The sequence below is a fragment of the Dermochelys coriacea genome, chromosome 14, assembly GCF_009764565.3.
Source record: "Dermochelys coriacea isolate rDerCor1 chromosome 14, rDerCor1.pri.v4, whole genome shotgun sequence".
Classification (NCBI taxonomy): domain Eukaryota; kingdom Metazoa; phylum Chordata; order Testudines; family Dermochelyidae; genus Dermochelys; species Dermochelys coriacea.
The window spans coordinates 8,487,804-8,510,964 of record NC_050081.1 but is presented as its reverse complement, the minus strand read 5'-3'; the positions used below and the strand labels follow the sequence as shown (position 1 = coordinate 8,510,964).

The following is a 23,161-nucleotide window of genomic DNA, read 5'->3' as shown; positions in this document are numbered from 1 at the left end:
CAGTGGATGTAAACCCACCAGAACCAGCACAGAAAACAAGCTCACACAAAGCTCCTGTAAACCGAAATGGCAGTGTTTTGCACAACTCCAATCCCCAGCACTATAATATATGTAGTCAGTAAGAAATATGTTTCAAGTATTCTAAAACTTCTTATAAACATTCTGCAGGAGGTTATATTATAAGTGATGATAGATCCATGGGATGCATATTTAAAGAAAGCTCAGGAGAGGGGTTTGTTTGCATAGCTATGACTTATGTCTATATTACTGCTACTGGCCTCCTATGCCTCTTCACGCGAAGGGTATGTCCACACAGCAGCTGCGCAGTGTAATTCTTAGTTCACATAGAAGTACATGTGCTAGCTTTGCCTGAGCTCTTGCACTAAAAACAGCAGTGTGGCTTTGGCAGCGTGGGTGGTGGCTTGGGCTTGCTGCATAATACAATCCCACTACCCCCAGAGGGTTTGTATTCAGGCAGCTGGCCAAAGCCACTGCCCATGCCATTGTGGCCACTATACCTCCCAGCTGCTATGTAGAGATACACTCAACAGCACATGCCATATGATACTCAAAACCCACAAAGTAGGAGGAGAGAGGAAAACTGTCCTCATAGCCATGTGAGGATGGAGCTATGGGGCTAAATACACTCTCTGTTATACCCATAGTTATATAACCCAGGGATGTTGTAATAAAGTTTATTGTATTTCTGCAGTGGAGGGGATATAAGCTACCCTACTTCATTTTCTCCTTATGGTTGGATGCCATCTGGTTAAAAGGAAAAAAAACCACATACTAGCTATACACTGTGACCCCCTTATTTTAATGTAACATAGTTGTGTGTATGTAGCCTTGATTGTAGAATGTTTCATGACGCTGTTGTGTGAAACAGGCTTTATGCTATATTGTAGAATCCTATAAACTAATCAAAGTCCCCATTCAGTGTCAATTTGCCTGCTCCCCTCTGAACTGACTTTACTGGTCCAGGGGCTTTTTCAGTCTACAGGCAGCTCCTATTACAGGGAGTGGAGGATATTTTAGCCATATTCACCCCTGAGGTAAGTGGGTGAGGTAAGCTGATGAGCTCAAGGGAGCCCACCCATTTACACCAGGGATGAATTTGGCCCTGTTTTGCTGATTTACATTTTGCTTAACTTATGTTACATTGCAAGTAGTGTTTCTGCACTTAGGGCCTGATCCAAAGCCCACTGAAGTTAATAGGCGTCCTTTCATTGACTTCAGTAGGCTTTGGATCAGGCCTTTAATAATGAAAAATAAAATAAAACATGGCTTCTGTATGGGAAGAGATATAGAAAGGAAGATTCCTCAATAACATGCCATCAGAGTGGAAGGCAGACCAATGAAAGTCCTACCATGTGCCCCTCCCAATATTGGCAATTTCAGAAGCAGAAAGGAAGCACTCACCCTGCCTGAACTTAATATTTGGTTTTTAGTCTATGCTTGCCTCAAATTCATGCCCATGCTAGGGTGACCAGATAGCAAGTGTGAAAAATTGGGACGGGAGTGGGGGTAATAGGCACCTATATAAGACAAAGCCCTGAATATTGGTACTGTCCCTATAAAATCAGGACATCTGGTTACCCTACCCCATATTGATATGCACTCAAGTAAAACTAATCCTGACCGAGAACTGCAAAGGACTCAGAAATACGTGACTCCATTCTGTCATTTTCTTTTTATTAATAAAGGCCAAATCCTGCCCTGATGATAGTGGCAGTTTTGCCTAAGTAAGGGCTGAATAAGGATCACAGGCTTTTTACCAAAAGCCCACAGGGCCAAATCCTGAGGTCTTTAGTCTGAGCCTGATTCTAATCTCGCTTTCTGGTGTAGGCATCAGGAATAACTCTGAAAAAGTCAATGGGAATTCACCAGTGTAAATCTAGAGTTGCACCTATGCAAATTTGGTGTAAGAATCAGGCCCTCACTGTTTACTGAGAGAAAGTCCTTCTGAAGTCATTGGAAGCTTTGATTGAATAATGACTGAGTTAGGACTTCAGGATATAGCCCTTAAGGACTAGCCCCGACATCGTTATTTGGGCAAAGCCGTCATTCACTCCCATGGGATTTTGGCCTGACTAGAGATGCCAGAAATACAAACATTTTAAAACTGAAATGTCACTGTATCTCCTTTCAGGCTCCTAGTTTGTAGCTTATCAAGGGCAACACTGCAAATGATCTTGAAGACAAGTGAAAAACCCAGTTAGCCTTTTTCTTAGTGGTACAATTTCAGCAGCCCCACAGAACTTTTCCACTCCCCAGGTTCCTGGCTGTTTGACAAATGACACTGTAACACTGACATGGCTTTGAAACAATCAGAATAACTGGATGCCAAACCTGACATTGCTTGATCTTGCTTCTACTAAAATTCCTCATTGTGCACCCAACAGAAGTTTGAGGATTTTGTTCGCCTGGAAACCGTGGAGTTATGAACCTGACCCTATCCTCTACTAGCTCAGTGGCAGTTTGGGGTGCAAAAAAATGCAGGATTACACTCTACTGGGAGTGATTCCGATTCCACTGAATGTCAAACCTCCCGTTAACTTCAGGAGCAGCAGGATCATGCTTAAAAAGGGCCATTCTTCTTTGATTTGTGAGTTAAGCGAGTGTGGGCAATATGTTTTAAAAAACTACATACACTTGATTTGGCATGGCTCTCTATTTCATCCACAGTAGATGAATGTTGATTGCAAACTTTAATGTTGGTTTTTTCATGCATATTTTTCTCGAATTCTCGAACATCATCCATAGTCATATCTGCAAAAAGTTCAAAATGTTGGCATTTTCCATTAATTCACTGCAAACTTTAATAAAAAGGAAGGTGCGAGGGATAGATCGTCTTTCAGCAGAAGCCAAAGAAGGTTTAAAAAAAAAAAAAGCAGGGAGCCAACTACCTTTATGAAAGGTGACTCATAAAGGTAGTTAAACCAGCCAAGAAAGGTGTAGGAAGGTTACGTCAAAGGGAGTCATAGAACAGGGAGGATTGGAAAATGTTTAGGAGTATCTATGTGAAGTGAGCTAGGCAAAAAGTGTTGGAGTGCAGGCTTTTCTACAGGAAAGATCTTCTAAAAAGACTTTAGAGGATCCTCCACACTAACCGACAGATGTTAAGAAATACAAGGATTTACTTACCTTTCTAGGAATTTTCTAAGAGCATTCTATAGCATTATCTTTAATATTGCATGGTATGTTTCAAAATAAAAAGCAACCTTCATTGCTGAAGCATACAGCTGCAGTTTCAGAAGCTAACATAGAATCACCACGCTGAACGATTTACCAGTCAATACCAGTAATAATTTTGTAGCCTCAGACCCTTGGAAAGATTATATAAGTCTGACGATTCAGGCCAGTCCTTAACATCAGGAAAAGATACAATTGTGTGGGTATGTCTGACATTGTTAGTATACAGCTATGAAATAAAATGGTATTGGATGGAATTGCAATACATGGAAAGTCTGTTAAACGTTTTCTGCCCAACTTGTATGATTTAAATTCTACTTTATTAGAGCACTATACTTTCATATTTCCATATGTACCATTTCCAATAATGAGATGATCACTGAAGTTTAGACAGGAGTTACAGAGAATGTAGCAATTTACCACCTGGTCAGTAATTAACTTGAGTAGAAATTGGGTTTGGGCTCTTGCTGCTCAAATTTTTCTCAAGTTTTTGTGTGCCATTTGGATTTATGACTTGCCATTTGTTATATGGTACGAGACTCTTGCTTCATTTAACAAGAGCATGCTTTTAAGGAAATGCATCACTTATGCTGTTATATCAGCAACAGAGTACAATACTTTATTACTAGTGGATCCTTTCTCAGTGAGAATGAAGGATTGCTTAGCACTGATCAAAATGAAACATATGGAATAACATTAAATGACCCATTTATTTAACCTACTCTTTTTCCTAATACCAGAAATGAAAAAGAAATTAATAAACAATGTAAATAGCATGCTAAAAAGCATTTTTGCCAAGCAAAGGATATGCTCTTTATTAGTAAAGTTTTGAGTTAACAATACAATGAAGAAATTAGTTTTAATTCATGATAAAACTAAATACATTTCAGTAAAATCAGTGATAACACACATTAATACTAGAGTCAGTAAAATCTGCTATTTTCCTTTTTAGTCGTTGAGTCTTATAAACAGTGGGCCAAATCCTCAGCTGGTATAAATTGGTGTAGCTCCACCAAACTCATTTGTCTCTTTTGAACTAATTTATACCATTTTAGGATCTAGCCCAAAGGTTTTAGCTTTAAAATTAACACATGCATTGAAGGGACACTGTCAGTTTAAAATGTATATTTTTGAAAAACTTTTCCTTCTTTATGTTACTAGTAATAGTGAAAGAACTTTAAAAATTTAAATGTACTTTTTACCATATTGTATGATTGTTTACTTGTGCATTTCACTCAGTTTGGTCAGTGAACCAGTCACTGTCCAGTCAATTTCACTTTCAGATTCTCATGCTTTAGCACAATTCTGCAATACTTGGATTGCAAATAGTGCGGCAGAATATTTAAATTCTCCTCCAGGCTTATTTAATTTTTTTAAAATAAAACTTTCCTACTAATGTCCTAGATTTTGGGCCTAACCTGCCTGACAGAGTCCCTTTAAAAACATACCCACATGATATCATAAAAACTGGTACCAAAAGTGAAAACCTAAATGATAACCATGTACATTAATAATTTGCTTATTTGTGCAAACAGTCTTTTTTTGACAGGGTGGTTTTGGGGGTAGAGTACGGAAATATGTGGTTACATTTTTTCCCCTTGGTTTTTCTTTTTTAACTTTTGAGTATGTGCTTAAGTGCTTTGCTGAACAGAAAGGGATTAGTCACATACTTAATGCACACACTTACACATTTACCTGAACTAGGGCACCAAAGCTGGTGTGTTCCGATTCCTATTGATAGAAACTCTCAGCGACAATCTCACCCGCATTCACCCACAACTGTGGGTGCAGCTGAACCAACATAAATACAAATTTTCCACTTGTAACGTCTATTCTTCAAGTATGGTTTCTGATACGGATCCTGTACTATGCTTGATTTTGGGGTCCTAATTTAGGCTTAAAGCGCCTTTTCAAGTCAAAAAGCCCACATCCTCAGTGGGTGTATACTGATGTTTTGCCATTAAAATTAATGGACTTATCCTGATTTACTCCAACTGAGGACCTGGCCCAGGAAAGTTCTGGCTGTGTAAAAACTGCAAGATTGTTTTCTGTCGTGCACCAGTCTTTGAGCTTGTGCTAGAATTGCATGCTGTAGTTAAAACAAAGCTAACCAGATTCTAACTTTCGTTTCTTTCTTTCTTTTAAAAAAGAGGATAAATTTCAGAGAGCACAGAAGCAGATGGGCTGGCCTTAGTAGGGACCTACTAATCACTATATGGGTTTGATCCTGAAAGCTGCTGTGCATGCCAGCCCTGATCCTGAAAAGCCCTTAAGCATATGAGTAATCACTCTGAAGTCAATGGGATTACTCATATGTGTAAAGCTAAGCATTTATTTAAGTGTCTTGCTGTATCAGGGCTAGAGAAGTCATTCAAAAAAATTACTGGACTGATCCCATATATGTGGGGTGGCGGGGGAAGGGGATGGAGATATGTAGATCTGCAAAGGTAAAAGTACCGGAAGAAGAGTTTAAAGCTAGATGTTTCCTTTCATCATATGGTGTAGCTCCATCTTCCACATCTCAGCAGTAGATGAGATTAGACAGGAGATGGAATCTGAGAGCAGTGAGCTGAAAAAGTTCACCATCCCATGCATTAGATAACTAAAGTTTTGCCAATGGGAATTGGGTTTACCTAGTAACTAATAATCCACATGTGATTCAGGAACAACGAAGAGAGTTAAAAATGCATCCAAAAGCTGCAGTTTTAATTTGACAGTTAAGAGTGTCCGGTATGAAACTGCAGAAAAACCTGAGAGTCTCTGGATTAAGTTTAGAATGTGAGCAACAAGGGTGATGTCGTGGTGGGAGTCTGCTATAGACCACCAGATCAGGGGGATGAGGTGGACAGGCTTTTTTCCAGCAATAGAAGTTACTAGATCGCAGGCCCTGGTTCTCATGGGAGACTTCAATCACCCTGATATCTGCTGGGAGAGCAATACAGCGGTGCACAGACAATCCAAGAAGTTTTTGGAAAGTGTAGGGGACAATTTCCTGGTGCGAGTGTTGGAGGAACCAAGTAGGGGCAGAGCTCTTCTTGACCTACTGCTTATAAACCTTGAAGAATTAGTAGGGGAAGCAAAAGTGGATGGGAACCTGGGAGGCAGTGACCATGAGATGGTCGAGTTCAGGATCCTGACACAAGGAAGAAAGGAGAGCAGCAGAATATGGACCCTGGACTTCAGAAAAGCAGACTTTGACTCCAGGGAGGAGTATAAAAATATTGCTCAGGCATGCAGGAGTGAAATCAGGAAGGCCAAATCACACCTGGAGTTGCAGCTAGCAAGAGACGTTAAGAGTAACAAGAAGGGTTTCTTCAGGTATTAGCAACAAGAAGAAAGTCAAGGAAAGTGTGGGACCCTTACTGAATGAGGGAGGCAACCTAGTGACAGAGGATGTGGAAAAAGCTAATGCACTCAATGCTTTTTTTTGCCTCTGTCTTCACGAACAAGGTCAGCTCCCAGACTGCTGCAGTGGGCAGCACAGCATGGGGAGGAGGTGACCAGCCCTCTGTGGAGAAAGAAGTGGTTCGGGACTATTTAGAAAAGCTGGACGAGCACAAGTCCATGGGGCTGGATGCACTGCATCCGAGAGTGCTAAAGGAGTTGGCAGGTGTGATTGCAGAGCCATTGGCCATTATCTTTGAAAACTCATGGCGATTGGGGGAGGTCCCAGACAATTGGAAAAAGGCTAATGTAGTGCCCATCCTTAAAAAAGGGAAGAAGGAGGATCCGGGGAACTACAGGCCAGTCAGCCTCACCTCACCAAGGAGCTTGGCTTGTTTAGCCTAACTAAAAGAAGGTTGAGGGGAGATATGATTGTTCTCTATAAATATATCAGACGGATAAATACCGGAGAGGGAGGGGAATTATTTAAGCTCAATACCAATCTGGACACAAGAACAAAGGGATATAAACTGGCCATTGAGAAGTTTAGACTTGAAATTAGATGAAGGTTTCTAACCATCAGAGGAGTGGAGTTTTGGAATAGCCTTCCAAGGGAAGCAGTGGGGGCAAAAGACCTATCTGGCTTTAAGATTAGACTCAATAAGTTTATGGAGGAGATGGTATGATGGGATAACGTGATTTTGGCGATTAATTGATCTTTAACTATTCATGGTAAATAGGCCCAATGGCCTGTGATGGGATGTTAGATGGGGTGGGATCTGAGTTGCTACAAAAAATGTCTTTCCTGGGTATCTGGCTGGTGAATTTTGCCCATATGCTCTGGGTTTAGCTGATCGCCATATTGGGGGTCAGGAAGGAATTTTCCTCCTGGGCAGACTGGAAGAGGCCTTGGAGGTTTTTCGCCTTCCTCTGTAGCATGGGGCACGGGTCACTTGCTGGAGGATTCTCTGCTCCTTGAAGTCTTTAAACCACAATTTGAGGACTTCAATAGTTCAGACATAGGTGAGAGGTTTTTCTCAGGAGTGGGCGGGGGGAAGGTGAGATTCTGTGGCCTGCGTTGTGCAGAAGGTCAGACTAGATGATCATAATGGTCTCTTCTGACCTTAATATCTATGAATCTATGAAAACCTCAGTTCCTGGAAAAATCATGGAGCAGGTCCTCAAGGAATCAATTCTGAAGCACTTAGAGGAGAGGAAAGTGATCAGGAACAGTCAGCATGGATTCACCAAGGGCAAGTCATGCCTGACTAATTTAATTGTCTTCTATGATGAGATAACTGGCTCTGTGGATGAGGGGAAAGCAGTGGATGTGCTATTCCTTGACTTTAGCAAAGCTTTTGATATGGTCTCCCACAGTATTCTTGCCAGCAAGTTAAAGAAGTATTGTCTGGATGAATGGACTATAAGGTGGATAGAAAGCTGGCTAGATCGTCGGGCTCAACGGGTAGCGATCAATGGCTTCATGTCTAGTTGGCAGCCGGTATCAAGCGGAGTGCCCCAAGGGTCAGTCCTGGGGTCTGTTTTGTTCAATATCTTCATTAATGATCTGGAGGATGGCATGGACTGCACCCTCAGCAAGTTTGCAGATGACACTAAACTGGGAGGAGTGGTAGATACGCTGGAGGGTAGGGATAGGATACAGAGGGACCTAGACAAATTAGAGGATTGGGCCAAAAGAAATCTGATGAGGTTCAACAAGGACAAGTGCAGAGTCCTGCACTTAGGACAGAAGAATCCCATGCATCGCTACAGACTAGGGCTCAAATGGCTAGGCAGCAGCTAGGCAGAAAAGGACTACGGGTTACTGTGGACAAGAAGCTGGATATGTGTCAACAGTGTGCAGTTATTGCCAAGAGGGCCAATGGCATTTTGGGATGTATAAGTAGGGGCATTGCCAACAGATCGAATGACGTGATCGTTCCCCTCTATTCAACATTGGTGAGGCCTCATCTGGAGTACTGTGTCCAGTTTTGTAGAAAAATTGGAAAGTGTCCAGCGGAGGGCAACAAAAATGATTAGGGGACTGGAACCCATGACTGAGAAGAGGATGAGGGAAATGGGATTGTTTAGTCTGCAGAAGAGAAGAAAGGGGGGGGGGGGGATTTGATAGCTGCTTTAAACTACCTGAAAGGGGGTTCCAAAGAGGATGGATCTAGACTGTTCTCAGCGGTGGCAGATGACAGAACAAGGAGTAATGGTCTCAAGTTGCAGTATGGGAAGTTTATGTCGGATATTAGGAAAAACTTTTTCACTAGGAGGGTGATGAAGCACTGAAATGCGTTACCTAGGGAGGTGGTGGAATCTCCTTCCTTTGAGGTTTTTAAGATCTTGAGAAGGCTTGAGAGGCTTGAGAAAGCCCTGGCTGGGATGATTTTAGTTGGGGATTGGTCCTGCTTTGAGCAGGGGGTTGGACTAGATGACCTCCTGAGGTCCCTTCCAACCCTGATATTCTTTGATTCTATATTCCAGAGAGAGATGTGTTCTGTGCAAAGAATGATGGGTCAGGATCTGGCTAGTTATCACTGCATTTTTAATGGCCCATTACCTCAGTATCCCTGTAGCACCTGGAAATGATGGGTGCTAATTCTGGCTCAGACACTGACTCTCCCTGTGGTCAGCTCACTTAACCTCTCCCTCTTTGTTGTCTGATTTGCAAAATGCAGATAATAGTACTTATTTCATAGTCCGTTAGGAGAATTAATGTTTGCTTTGAAGATTATAAACCCTAAGTATTATCCAAGTCCTTCTGAAACTTGTTGCTCTCTTCTGTTGTATTTACTGTTTCTCTCCTTTATTTTGGGGTGCTTTCTTCTTTTGTGTCACTAATATATAAGTGAGCCCAATTTATCTTAATTATGATCTTTGTGGCAATCTGCTTGTCTCCTTCCTCTCCCTCCTGAATTGTCTTCTCTTGCCCTCTTCATTAGGCCCCTAAGATATTGTGACTCAGATATCTCCCTGCTTATTCCATACATTTGACTTCATATATTACTCTTGTGTGTGGTATTTTATCAAGCGTTTTCTTGATGTCCAAGTAAATCACAGCCTCCAACTGATATTTCTTTGTGTCACTCTTCAGTGAATACCATCCAATATGTTAGGCCTGACCTTTGTGTGAATTCAGGCTGCTCTATCTTTATTCAAACTATTGCTTCAAGTTTTCTTCTGTTCCTTCTTTGATTAGTGCATCAAGTCATGCAGAAAGATCAATTAGGGCTTATGAAACGCAAATTGAACTCCAGTGTTATGGAAATTGTTAAATCTTATAAGAAGCATGAACACAAATGGATTAGTTCAAAGAAATAAATGAAAGACTGGAATTTGGAAAACACCTAAAGTGAACCCAGTGGAAAATATCTCACTTTCTAAGTCGGGTGGGCAAACTTTTTGGCCTGAGGGCCACATAGGGGTTCCGAAATTGTATGGAGGGCTGGGTAGGGAAGGCTGTGCCTCCCCAAACAGCCTGGTCCCTGCCCCTTATTCATCCCCACCCACTTCCTGCCCCCTGACTGCCCCCCTCAGAACCCCCGACCCATCCAACCCCCCTGCTCCTTGTCCCCTGACCGCCCCCTCCCGGGACCCACCACCCCTAACCACCCTCCCGGAACCCCATCTGCTATCCAAACCCCCCTGCTCCCTTTCCCCTGACTGCCCTGACCCCTATCCACATCCCTGCCCCCTGACAGGCCCCCTGGGACTCCCATGCCTATCCAACTCCCCCTGTTCCCCACCCCCTGACTGCCAGTATTTTTATGGCCTCTACACCGCAGCACATATTTCCTCATGCTTTATCAAATTTGTACAATAAAATAAATTGTGATTTTTAAAAGGAAATTCTTCTCTAATTTCTAATAATCAGTAGCCCAGATTATGGCCAGATCTTTATCTGGTATAAATTGGTATACTTTCTCAGAAGTCAAAATAGTATCTCACTTTACACCAAGTGAAGATTTTTGTTTGGACTTCTAGGTAACAGAATATTTCTGAGCACTGAAGAGAGATAAACATCTATACTATGTCTATACTATTGAGATTATACAGTACCACAGCTGAATTGCTGCAGCTGCACAGCTGCAGTGCTTCAATGTAGACACTATCTATGCTGACAGGAAGGGTACTCCCATCGGCGTAAATAATCCACCTCCCCAAGAGGCTGTAGCTAGGTTGAATTCTTCCATCAATCTAGTGCTGTCTACACTGGGGGTTAGGTCGGCTTAATTGCACTGCTCAGAGGTGTGAATTTTTCACACTCCTGAGGAAAGTAATTACACTAACTTAATTTTCTAGTGTAGACCAGAGGCAGGTCTACACTACAAACTTACATTGGCACAGCTGCACCAGTGCAGCAGTGCCATTGTAGCATGTCTGATGAAGAACGGGAGAGAGCTCTCCTGTCAGCTTAATAACTCCACTTCTATGAGTGGTCGTAGGTATGTTGGCAGGAGAAGCTCTCCTGCTGACATAGTGCTGTCTACGTGTGGGGTTAAGGTCACTATAATTTTTTCAACACCTCTGAGCAACATACTTACATTGAAGTAAGTATGTAGTGTAGACCAAGCCCAGGTCTTAGCTATGTTGACAGAGGTCCTTTTCCATTGACCTAGCTGCATCTACAATGGGGCACATCTGTGCTGATCAGGGTGTGGTTTTTTCACATGCCTGAGTGATGTAGCTGTGCTGATATAACTTTTTTCAGTGTAGACCAGGACTTAGAATCGCTAAAGATTGTTCATGAAAAGTTTAAGGCAGTATTCCCTTGAACCTCAAGGTGGTTCTATCTATCTTTGTCTCTTTTAAATATATTTCTAAATTGCAATTCTATATTACAGGAATGTTTTAGAAACTGATCTATAATATCTGGGATAATGCATACCCTTTATTGAAATAGTATGTATATGGCACAATACCCGTGTGTTTATTGTGCAATAAAATGTCATAAACTATTTTGATGTTGAAATTACCCTGTAAAATTCAAAGTCCCTATTCCTACAGCTGAAGCATGGATTCCGTGGGAATTGTGTATGCAGCCACTGTTGAATCAGAGCCCGCAGGTTTTCAATTGGAGCTATTACGTTTATTTGTTTTTCAAACAGGAAATTTTAGTTCTGGTTTTTATTACATTTTATATTAACAGTTTAAAACCCATCCTGAAAAGGTGAAATTGTGTTGGAAATAACATGGGCCAAGAGCTTGGAGGTTGGAGATGACTGCACATTAGTGCTATGAAAGCAGCATTAATATTGGCTTGTATTCAAACCTAATGCACTGTCTTTCATGTAGATTATTCTTGACGGGGCAGCACTAAACTGTCGAAGATGTGGAGTGTCTGGATCTGGGGCATATGCTCTAAAATACATGGACCATACAACCTGGTCCCACCTCCTGGATGCACCTTCCCCACCAGTGGCTATTGTGGCATAAACTTGCATGTAGAGTGAGGGGTGAAATAAGGCCCTGTGTATTTTGGGCCTCATCTAAAGTCCATTAAAGCCAATAGGAGTCTTTCAGTTTATTTCAATGGGTTTTCCATCAGGCCCTTTCCAAGGCTATTTTGTAAGTTAATTTTGTGAAGATGACTTACCATACCACTCATCAACCCATGCAAAAGCCTGTCGGTGTCCAATCATTAATATATCTCTAACCACCTGTGAGATAAGAAAAAAAGGTTAAAAGTATCTTGTGTAGTAAAACATTATAGAAAATAAACTATAGTAACATCATGGTCTCTCCATAGGGTGGAAGGACAAAAACACTCTGAACTTTGAGACTCTACACTGTTCTATGGTGACATACACAAGAAGGGGACATTTGGGAACTGAACAACAAATATATTAATATTTGGGCAAGCAGACTGGAACTCCTTTCCCTTCTATCTTAAAATGGAACCTGTTAGTTCTTTTCACATATGAGAGGTCAATAACCTTCCAAAATTCTACCAATGTCTGGACATTAAAATACCTGGAGAAGACCATTTGATAATTGTATCGTTAATGAATTAATATTTGGACAAGTGGAATGGATAACTTTCCCACCACTTGTGAAAGCTGTAAGATAACCTGGATGTTGTTATTCTGTGAAGGTTACTCATTTATAATTACCGAATTTAAAAAAATCTTTGAAGAAAAATATAATATACAAAACTTTGGCAGGAGAATATATAGAAAATCCTATCCAAAAAGCAAGAGTCAAAACCTTTATGAAAAATTCAGGCATTTTTTAATAAAAAAGGGATTGAATTCTGAGGGCTTTGCAGAATAGGAGAAATGTTTGCAACTGTGGCTTTATCATCTTGGAACTCTGTACATGCCCTGAGATATCTGGTTTTAGAAGAAGGAACTGCACATCCAGTGAAAATGAACAATAATATACACTTGAGAGCCAAGCATGCTAAACTTCAGGAAATCAGATGAATGTGCAAAAGGCATCAGAACTATTGCAGTAAGTCCAACGTAGTTGTCTAGAAACTCTCATTCAGTGATAGCTTAATATTACGCTAATGGTCCAATTCTGATCTCATTTACACTGGTTTCTTACTGGTGTAGCTCTTGTGACTTCAGAGATTCAGACACTCTTGATTTACATCAGTGAGACTGAGGTTAGAATCAGACTCTAAATCTAAGGAGTGGGTTGAGACTGCCACGGTTTTTGTTTTTAGTATTATGAGATTGGCAGATTAGCATAATGAGAATTAATGAGCTTTTACTGCATCCGATAGATAACCATTAAAGCCAATAGAGCTATCAAACTGAAGTAACTGTTCGGCTTCACATTCTGCTTTCGCTTTCAGTACACTGGGAGTAACTACACTGATGTCAATGGTGTAAAATCAGAGTGAGTGAGGTCAGAGTGAGACCCACAGTGTTTGTTTAATTGTGGTAAAATTAAATGAACTGCTGATAAAGTGCAATACAGACTTTAAAAGCTTCAAGTAATGAAATGACAGGAAAAAAATATTTCAGTCTAGAAACGTTGTATTGTATTCATCTAACAGCTCAAAATTGTCACAATAAAGCTGTTGTCATTGGCACAAATATTATTTTACCAGCAGTGGAGGTCTCTTGGGAAAGGATGTTGTTAATTCTGCCCACACAAGGATCACAGCACTGGAAATGTTATTACTGGCTGTACTCAGAGATGGGCGAAAAACTAAGCCTTGGATCTGAATAACTCGAGCCTTTGGGGAAGTTTGTATCCAGAGATTAATTTTACAGCTGGGCCTCTTCTCTTTAATTGACACATGAAAACCCCCAGATCCAATCACCCTTGAATGTTAAGGAGGTTTGGAACCAGATCTAAACCTGAACTTCCTGGCTCAGCCCATCTCTAGTCCTATTCATGTGCAGGTCAGGATAATGCTCTAGTTCCACCTGTGCTCTAGCCCTACTCCTGTGCAAGATAACAGCATATAGGCATTCACTGACCTTATGTACAAATTGTTCTACTCTAGTTTGAAGTCCCCAGACTTCAAATTTCACAGTCACCAGTTTGTAGGAGCACATGATCGGCTGGTGTGTCTCCCTCCAGCCTTCTTTTAATAGGCCTCGCCCCGTCTTCTCTGACTTGAAATGTTTAGGATCCTGCAAAGCAAGGAGAACCACGATTGAAAAACCTTGGCTGAAAAGTCCCCATTTGCTAGCTTGTTAATTGTCTGTTTTAAGGCACAATGGAACCATGCTAATAAACACTAAGGGTATGTCTACACTACCTGCCAGACCGGTGGGCAGCGATCGATCCAGCGGGGATCGATTTATCATGTCTTGTCTAGACGTGATAAATCGACCCCCGAGCGCTCTCCCGTTGACTCCTGTACTCCACTGCCACGAGAGGTGCAGGCAGAGTTGACGGGGGAGTAGCAACAGTCGACTCACCGCGGCAAAGACACCACGGTAAGTCGATCTAAGTACGTCGACTTCAGCTATGTTATTCACGTAGCTGAAGTTGCATAACTTAGATCGATTCCCCCCCTCCTCCTCCCCAGTGTAGACCAAGGCTGAGTAAAAATAACACAATTTGCTTAAATGAATGGCAGGATATAATAAGATACATGAGGCCAAATCCTGGTCTGTTACCCAAAAGCCAGTGCATTGATGGCAGCAGTAGATACTTGGTGATGCTGTGAAGCTCATTGGGCACAAAAGACATTGGGCCATAGCAGGGCATGATGCTACAGGTCATTTTAGTACAATGCACTATGAGGCACTGTTTATTGCTCAAGGAGCAACAGGTCTATTTCCAATGAGACCTACTAGCGTATTCTATAGTTGGCGGCATACATACACACCTGACAGTGGTCCAGCTACATCCCTATTCCTGAAAACCATATCTCTTTTGGCATATCACACCCACACAACATGGCAGATCTGCCAGCAGACTCTTGTGGGCCATCAAAGGGTGTCAGCTGGACAGCCCCTTTGCATGCATCACTACTTGTGTGAAGATCTGTGGCTGACTGCACTCTTCTTCTTCCATACCCACTGCAGGAGTTAGCTCAATGTAATGCACTAACGTGAAAATGCAGGGCGTTGCTCAACCTGGAGCAGCAAGGGAGCCAGATGGGATGACTCCTGTTGAATCTCATCCTTAGCTATAAACCAACTAACTATTGGAAGTTTAAAGTTAATGTAATGGCAGGGGGAAATATCCAATGTGTTTTTTTTTTTAAATTACAAAAACTCTTGTACACATCGTGTGTAAAGAAACTAGAGAAGGGAAAGCAGAGATTCCATTGTGCTGTATGTCTGCACTTTAGAGCCAGCATATAAAAATAAAATGTGTAATAGTGACAGTACAAGTGGTCGGAGGGACTAGCTGTCCCAAATGTATACCTGTCTGAGACATTAGGCACATACTCAGATTGGCTAATGCCTTCTGCCACTCACATCACTGTGGCTATGCTCTTATTTTTAGCTCTTGCTCAATCAGTTTGCATGGGTAGATCTCCTCGATTTGGGAAGTACACCCTCCAGTTTGAAGACACTATATACATAAATCCTGCCTGCATTTTATTCTGGACTCAGCAAATCATTTGGATGGTTAATAAACAGAAACAAGTCAAGGGTGAAAAAACCCAAAAAACCCAACACAGCCAAGCTTCATTATCTATGTGTTGGAAGCAGAGTTACTCACCTGTGTGCTCCTTTATGAATTTATCAAAGGCCTTATCATCTACAGCCTTAGACCTTGTGTATTCATTTATAAGTGTGCAAAGTGAATGCAAAGAAGCCATAAAATGCTACAATCCCAATTTGGTAGCATATTACATGCACTCTGCGGAGATGTCAATGACAACACAAGTCATGAGGGCAGTGAAGAACCAGGGTTCTAATGTTCAAACCCAACTAGGAGCACTGAAAAATTATAAAGAACTCTGTCTCTGAGGTTGAGGAAGCAAGTTTTAAGCCTATGAGAGAACCACATTATGGATATAATCAACAGATGGTAAAGCATACAAGTGTACATCATCTGTTTGAAGGGCTTGACAATGCCATTGTAAATTCTAAACTAACTTGTATATTACCAGTTGATCATGAAACTTTATCAAGTTGGAACCTCCAGTAACATGGACAAAACCCTGAAGGCACTGTAATTTCAACATCAGCTATTTGATTTTCCAGTAAGTCAAGGAAAGCCAAGAAGTATGATACTAAATATATAGTTTGAGGGGACAGTGAAGCCAAGACACCAATTGCTATTGAAAGCAAAGACATTACATCCAGTATTGATTCTTAAAATGAAATCGCTTTCAGGTTCTCCAAACTCATTGCCCATGTAATAAACTGTATTTTAAAAATATGGTTGTTTTGGAGATGTGGTCATGAGAAGACAGCCAACTTGTCTTCAGGGTTTATTTTAAACAACACAAAAAGATGCCCTTGGTTTAGGTAGGATAAACAAGAAACACTTAGAGATTAGTTGCTGTTTATTTGCATTTGTTTGTTAATTTTTATGTATCTGGCCTTATGTCTATACCTGCTAATTGCACCTTGGCAATCTTGGACAGGATTCACCATTCAATGTTCATTTTCAAATGAATAAGGACAGGGAAGTAATAATGAATTTACAATACAACTCCTTTAATGTACACTCAAAATCAAGTTCAGCTGTGCCCTACTCCCTGAGGCCTTGATCCAGGAAAGCTTGTGCTTAAGTCCATACTATTTAGAAAAACACTTAAATATGCGGCAAAGAGTCCTGTGGCACCTTATAGACTAACAGACTTATGTTGGAGCATAAGCTTTTGTGGGTGAATACCCAGATGCATGTAGTGGAAATTTCCACAGGCAGGTATAAATATGCAAGCAAGAATCAGGCTAGGGATAACGAGGTTAGTTCAATCAGGGAGGATGAGGCCTTCTTCTAGCAGTTGAGGTGTGAACACCAAGGGAGGAGAAACTGCTTTTGTAGTTGGCTAGCCATTCACAGTCTTTGTTTAATCCTGAGCTGATGGTGTCAAATTTGCAAATGAACTGAAGCTCAGCAGTTTCTCTTTGAAGTCTGGTCCTGAAGTTTTTTTGCTGCAGGATGGCTACCTTTAAATCTGCTATTGTGTGTCCAGGGAGGTTGAAGTGTTCTCCTACAGGTTTTTGTATATTGCCATTCCTAATATCTGATCTGTGTCCATTTATCCTTTTACGTAGGGACTGTCCAGTTTGGCTGATGTACATAGCAGAGGGGCATTGCTGGCACATGATGGTGTATATTACATTGGTGGACGTGCAGGTGAATGAACTGGTGATGGTGTGGCTGATCTGGTTAGGTCCTGTGATGTTGTGGCTGGTGTAGATATGTGGGCAGAGTTGGCATCAAGGTTTATTGCATGGATTGGTTCCTGAGTTAGAGTTACTATGGTGCGGTGTGTAGTTGCTGGTGAGAATATGCTTCAGGTTGGCAGGTTGTCTGTGGGCGAGGACTGGCCTGCCTCCCAAGGTCTGTGAAAGTGTGGATTGTACAACCCATCCTGGACAACAATCTCTCACTTTCACAGACCTCTGTGACCTATTAGTCTGTTAGTCTATAAGGTGCCACAGGACTCTTTGCCACTTTTACAGATCCAGACTAACACGGCTACCCCTTTGATACTTGACTTAAATATGCACTTCACTTTAAGCACAAGCTTCAGTTGATGTCCTGAATAAGAGGCTAAATGAGGATGAGCTAGGGAAGAGGCAAACTGGTGAGACTACTCTGTTTGTATTTCCTGCCACTCACTGTGAGCTTCTCTCTCACTTGGTAGTATTCTTTTTCTAATGTTTATAGTTAGCCCCAATGACTTGGCTTGTGATTTGATACATAAACTGAAGCTTTACCAGGAACCTTTTTTGTTAACCAGGCTCAAATGAAGAGATGTTCTTGCCATCTTTCTGAAAATCATTACTTTCACATCCTTCTCTAAATGTGAGTGCAATATTCTCTGCTTTCAACCCTAGAGCACCATAAAAAACAAATCAGCTCCAGCACATAACAGAGTAACATATGACTTCATATCACAAATCAGTGTCACATATTATTTGCCCATCTTCTCATTCAATAAAGCTTGACCTCAGCTTGTTCTAGATATTTGAAAAAAATTGTTATATAACTGATAATTGCCTGAAGCAAACAGTTCAATAAAAAAAAGTAAGATGTGGAATTCTAATAGATGGATCCTTGAATTTAGAAACAGTTTACAGCAATAATGTAGAATGATTTCAAATATTCTGACACAATATGCATGCAGTAAATAAATATTCTTCTTCGAGTGCTTGTTTATGTTAATTCCAAACAGGTGTGCGTGCACCACATGCACGACAGCTGGAAGATTTTTCCCCTAGCAGTATCGGTAGGGTCGACCTGGATGCCCCCTGGAGTCATGCCTTCATGGCGCCCAAAATAGGGTTCTGTCGACCCAACCCCCACTCAGTTCCTTCTTACTACCTGTGATGGCTAGCTGGAACTCCCTGTTGCTCTTGCCTCAGCAAGCGCGTGTTAGTGTATATAGTTAGTTAGTGTTAGCGTTAGTGTAGTAGTTTTTTCCTTCGGGGGTTCCCCCCCACCGATGTTTTTCCCCGGCACTGGGTTATGCCTTGGTCTCTGGGCTTTAAACCATGCTCGGACTGTGGCAGGTTTATGCAAAAAGTGACCTGCACACTACGTGCTTGAAGTGTCTAAGCGAGGGGCGTCTTAGAGACAAGTGCAAAATCTGTAGAAATTTTTGCCCCGGGATTCTTAAAAACATGGAGGAGTGCATCCGAGTGTTGTTTATGGAGGCAGCACTTCGTCCTCAGTCAGAGCCGGGTGTGGCGGATCCGACTTCAAGTGCTGCATTCTTGGTGCACAATGCTCCAGTACCGTCCATGTGCGAACCGGTGCCGAAGAAGGACTCTGCTAGAGACCCTTGGCACTGCCATGGCTCCGCCTACAGGCCCCAGACATCGGTGAGGCACCAGTCGCACTCCCCGGTGCCCCACAAAAGGAAAAAGGCTGACAGAGGGCACTCCCCAGCCAGGTATAAATACCAGTTGGCCAACAAGCCCCTATCGGGTACCCATTCGGTGGGGATTCCATTGACTCCTGCCCCGAGATGGATCCAGTTGAGTCCAGACCAGCACTGCTCACTGGCGCGCCGCCACAAAGACCTCCAGCTCCTCTCTACACCAGAGACACTCGAGGCAGCAGTGGACCTTTTGGCGCTTACAGCACCACCCTCACTTCCTAGGCGAGAGATCACCAGCACCAGTTCCGGGCCTGGTACATTCTGTGGGCAAACTGGCGATGATGTTGGCCTTTACGTGTCAGCCTTTACGTGTTCCTGCCCACCCCGCTTGTTCACAAGGTACTCCTCAAAATATGGAGGGAACAAGCTTTGGCGATACTGGTAGCTCCAGCCTGGCCCCGCCAATACTGGTACACATCGCTTCTGGAAATGTCCATGGAAGCCCCAATCACCTTGCCGCTCTTCCTGGACTTAATAACTCAGGACATGGATGCCTTCAGTACCCGAACCTTGAGTCATTGCACTTCATGGCATGGAAGCTCCATGGCTGAACCCGATGAAGCTTGCCTGCTTGGACTGGGTTAGACAAGTCCTCCTAGACGGTAGGAAACTCTCCACCAGGGCCAGGGACGGCTATATGAATTTTGCTGCCCCAAGCAGTCACCGCCGAATTGCTGCCTCCGCAACAGTGGCAGAGCTGCCGCCAAAAGCCACAGTGGCGGGAACAGTGGCGGAGCTGCCGCCCAATTGCCACCGCAGGACACGGACTGCCGCCCCATTCTAAATGCCGCCCCAAGCATCTGCTTGGAAAGTTGGTGCCTAGAGCCGACCCTGACCAAGGCTACCTACCTTGCCAAGTGGAAGAGATTTTCAATCTGGGCGGCACAGCATCATTCATCTCTGACTCTTGCCACTATCCTGCTTATATTGGACTACCTCCTCCATCTCAAGCATCAAGGTTTGTCCATGTCGTCAGTAAGGGTTCACCTGGCCACCATTTCAGCCTTCCATCCAGGTATGGTGGGTCGGTCTTCACCAACCCTATGGTCAGTCGTTTTCTGAAAGGTCTCGACAGGCTATATCCACAGGTCAGGCAACTAATCTCAGCTTGGGACCTCAACCTCGTCCTTTCTAAACTGATGGATCTGCCCTTTGAATCACTGGCGATGTGCTCCCTGCTCTATCTCTCATACATGATGGCATTTCTGGTAGCAATAACCTCAGCCAGGAGGGTGTTGGAGCTCAAGGCATTAACATCAGAGCCTCCTTACACCATGGTCTATAAGGACAGGGTGCACCTCAAGCCGCACCCAGCTTTCCTCTTGAAGGTTGTCTCCCAATTTCTCATTAACCAGGACATCATCCTCCTACTATTCTATCCTAAGTTGCACTCAAGTGGCAGAGAGCAGAGGCTTCACTCATTGGATGGCAGAGCCCTGGCCTTTTACATCGAGAGAACGAAGCCATTCCGAAAGTCTGTCCAGTTATTCGTGGCAGTGGCGGACAGAATGAAAGGTCTTCCCGTCTCTTCTCAATGAATTTCTTCATGGTTCAAGTCCCACATCCATGAGTGCTACAGCCTGGCAGGGGTGCCCGCTCCTCCAATTACTGCGCACTCCACCAGGGCTCAGGCCTCTTCAATGGCATTCCTGGTGCAGGTTCCCACCCAGGAAATATGCAGAGTGGCGATGTGGTCCTCCATACATACTTTCACTGCGCACTACGCAATTATCTAGCAGGCCAGAGACGACGTGGCTTTTGGTAGAGCAGTGCTCCAATCAGGAGACAACTCCGACCCTGGAACTTGGGCTTGGGAGTCACCTGACTGGAAATGACATGAACAAGCACTCGAAGAAGAAAAAATGGTTACTCACCTTCTCTTAAATGTTATTCTTCGAGATATATTGTTCATGTCCATTCCAATACCCACCCTCCTACCCCACTGTCGGAGTAGCCGGCAAGAAGGAACTGATGGGGGGTTGGGTCGGCAGGGCCCTATACTGGGCGCCATGAAGGCTTAACTCCAGGGGGCGCCCAGGCTGACTCTATGAATACTACTAGAGAAAAAATCTTCCGGTTGTTGTGCATGCAGCGCATGCACACCTGATTGGAATGGACATGAACAACACATCTCAAAGAACAACAGTTATGAGAAGGTGAGTAACTGTTTTTTTCTAAAGAGGTCAAGCAAAATTCACGTGAAAATTCTAGTTGCATTGAGTTAGTCACTGTGCTATGGTTCATAGGATGTTTTTGGTATTATGGGAGACATTGAAAAGAAGGTTTTGCATTATTCACATTCTCACACATAATTACATATTTGCATGCTAAGACGTAACAGCTACAAAGGTGATCTAGGAGATGAGATGGCAAATAATAATTTATTAAAATCAAGATTTTCAAAAGTTACTAGGGATTTTGCATGCCTCAGTTTTTTGGGAGCCCAATTTGGAAGACCTTAAAGGGATATGATATTTTGAAAATATGGAGCACCTGCCCTGTGGAAATCAGGCTCCTTCAAGGAGTCTTAAGTTAGGTGCCCAAAATCACTAGTTATTTTTGAAGATCTTGGCCTGAAATCATTCTTCAACCATTTAGTCACACCAGACTCCCTTTGGTTACTTCAGAAGCAGATTTAGTAATAACAGTACAATGGCTCATCTAATATAGACACCCTAGTGTTAGTACTTGGTGACTTTGTTATTTAGATTGATAGGAGCTTATCCTGCCACTGACTTCATTCACTTTGATTGTCCTTTGCCATCCGTAATCTACATCTTTCAGCAAATTTACACTGTTTATGCACAATGTCAACACACATTATTAAACAGTTTGGATAAAATATTCAAAAGTACCTGTGTGACTTAGGAGCCTAAATACCATTTTCAAAAGTGGCATAGGCTCTTACGAGCTTAAATCCTGTGAACTTTCAATGAGACTTAGATTTCTAAGTGCCTACGTAATTTTTGAAAATGGGATTTAGGAGCCTAAATTGCTTATGTACTTTTGAAATTTTTGCCCTGTATTCCTTTAAGGAATTTTCATGTGATTTCAAATGATCTCTAGTTCTATGTTAGTGGAGAAGAGTAATGTTATAATAAGTTGATAACTGCTAATATCAACTAGTGCTGAGAGTCACGTTGTCCCATACATGCAATCTATAGTTTTAAGCCCCAATGATCACTTAGGTTCATGAGGAAGGTAAAGCAAATGAAGATTTCTCAGTTACTATTTCATGTTTTTAACAATATACTTTGTACTATGTCAAATATTATTTTCCAGATGCAGGATGCCTAGATCATTGATCAATTTTCTTTTATTAAACATTTTTTCAATTTAGGTATCTATGGTTCTTATTAGCAGCGTGGATGTTTCTTTGATATCAATGAGTAACTTCCTGCTCTAAAAGTGGACCATTGCTGGTTGCTCTAAAATGAAATGTTTAGGTAGGGTCTGTCTGACCTGGATAACATCTTATTTCCTGTAATACTTCTGGTCCAGTATTTCTCAGGCTGATAAACTAGAAGTTTATCTGCCACATTGGGTTACTGAGTCCGGAAGTTACCTTAAAGAATTCTATGTTTATATACTTAAGGCAGGGACTGTCTTTTCATTTTGTGTGTATACAGTGCCTCATATAATGGAGCAGTGGTTCTGATTGGGATTTTTAGGCATTACCACATTAAAAATAAATGAAAAATAATATAGTTTCTACCTATAGTACTATATAAATAATAATTTATTTCCTCCATCCCCAGCAAACCTCTAGATAAAAAGTTCCAAAGCCATTAACTCCATTAAAGTCAACAGAATGACCTCAGCGATGAATTTGGCTCAATATCAAAGTTTCCATAGCTTATCAAAGCAAACTAAACAATGACCATCTAAATTGCTTGAATATCTAATTCAGATAGGATTTGTATTTTGCTCAAACCATAACAGTTATCAGGAGGTCACAAAAGGCATTTTATTCTTTTGGAAAGTTAACTCAGCACACATCTAGATTAGTGATGAAGACTCTTTAGCTGTTGGTCCACAAACAGGCCTACTGCATTGCTCCTGGCTCAGAATCCTTTTAACAATGACCAC

At 42.1% G+C, this 23,161-nt stretch overlaps 1 protein-coding gene across 14 annotated transcripts in view; it reads right to left on the bottom strand.

Annotated features, from left to right (window-relative positions):
- PITPNC1 (phosphatidylinositol transfer protein cytoplasmic 1) overlaps positions 1 to 23,161 on the bottom strand; it is a 196,360-nt gene that overhangs the window by 4,951 nt on the left and 168,248 nt on the right. For 10 of the 14 annotated variants that reach the window (XM_043496317.1, XM_043496320.1, XM_043496321.1 and 7 more), the window contains 2 exons: positions 14,022 to 14,177; positions 12,182 to 12,245 (listed from right to left, as the gene is read on the bottom strand). In XM_043496317.1, coding sequence (XP_043352252.1) covers positions 12,182 to 12,245; positions 14,022 to 14,177 — 220 coding nt within the window. Of the gene's footprint in view, positions 1 to 2,653; positions 2,773 to 12,181; positions 12,246 to 14,021; positions 14,178 to 23,161 lie in introns of all 14 variants that reach the window. The other 4 variants (XM_043496324.1, XM_043496325.1, XM_043496323.1 and 1 more) reach the window with 3 other exon arrangements.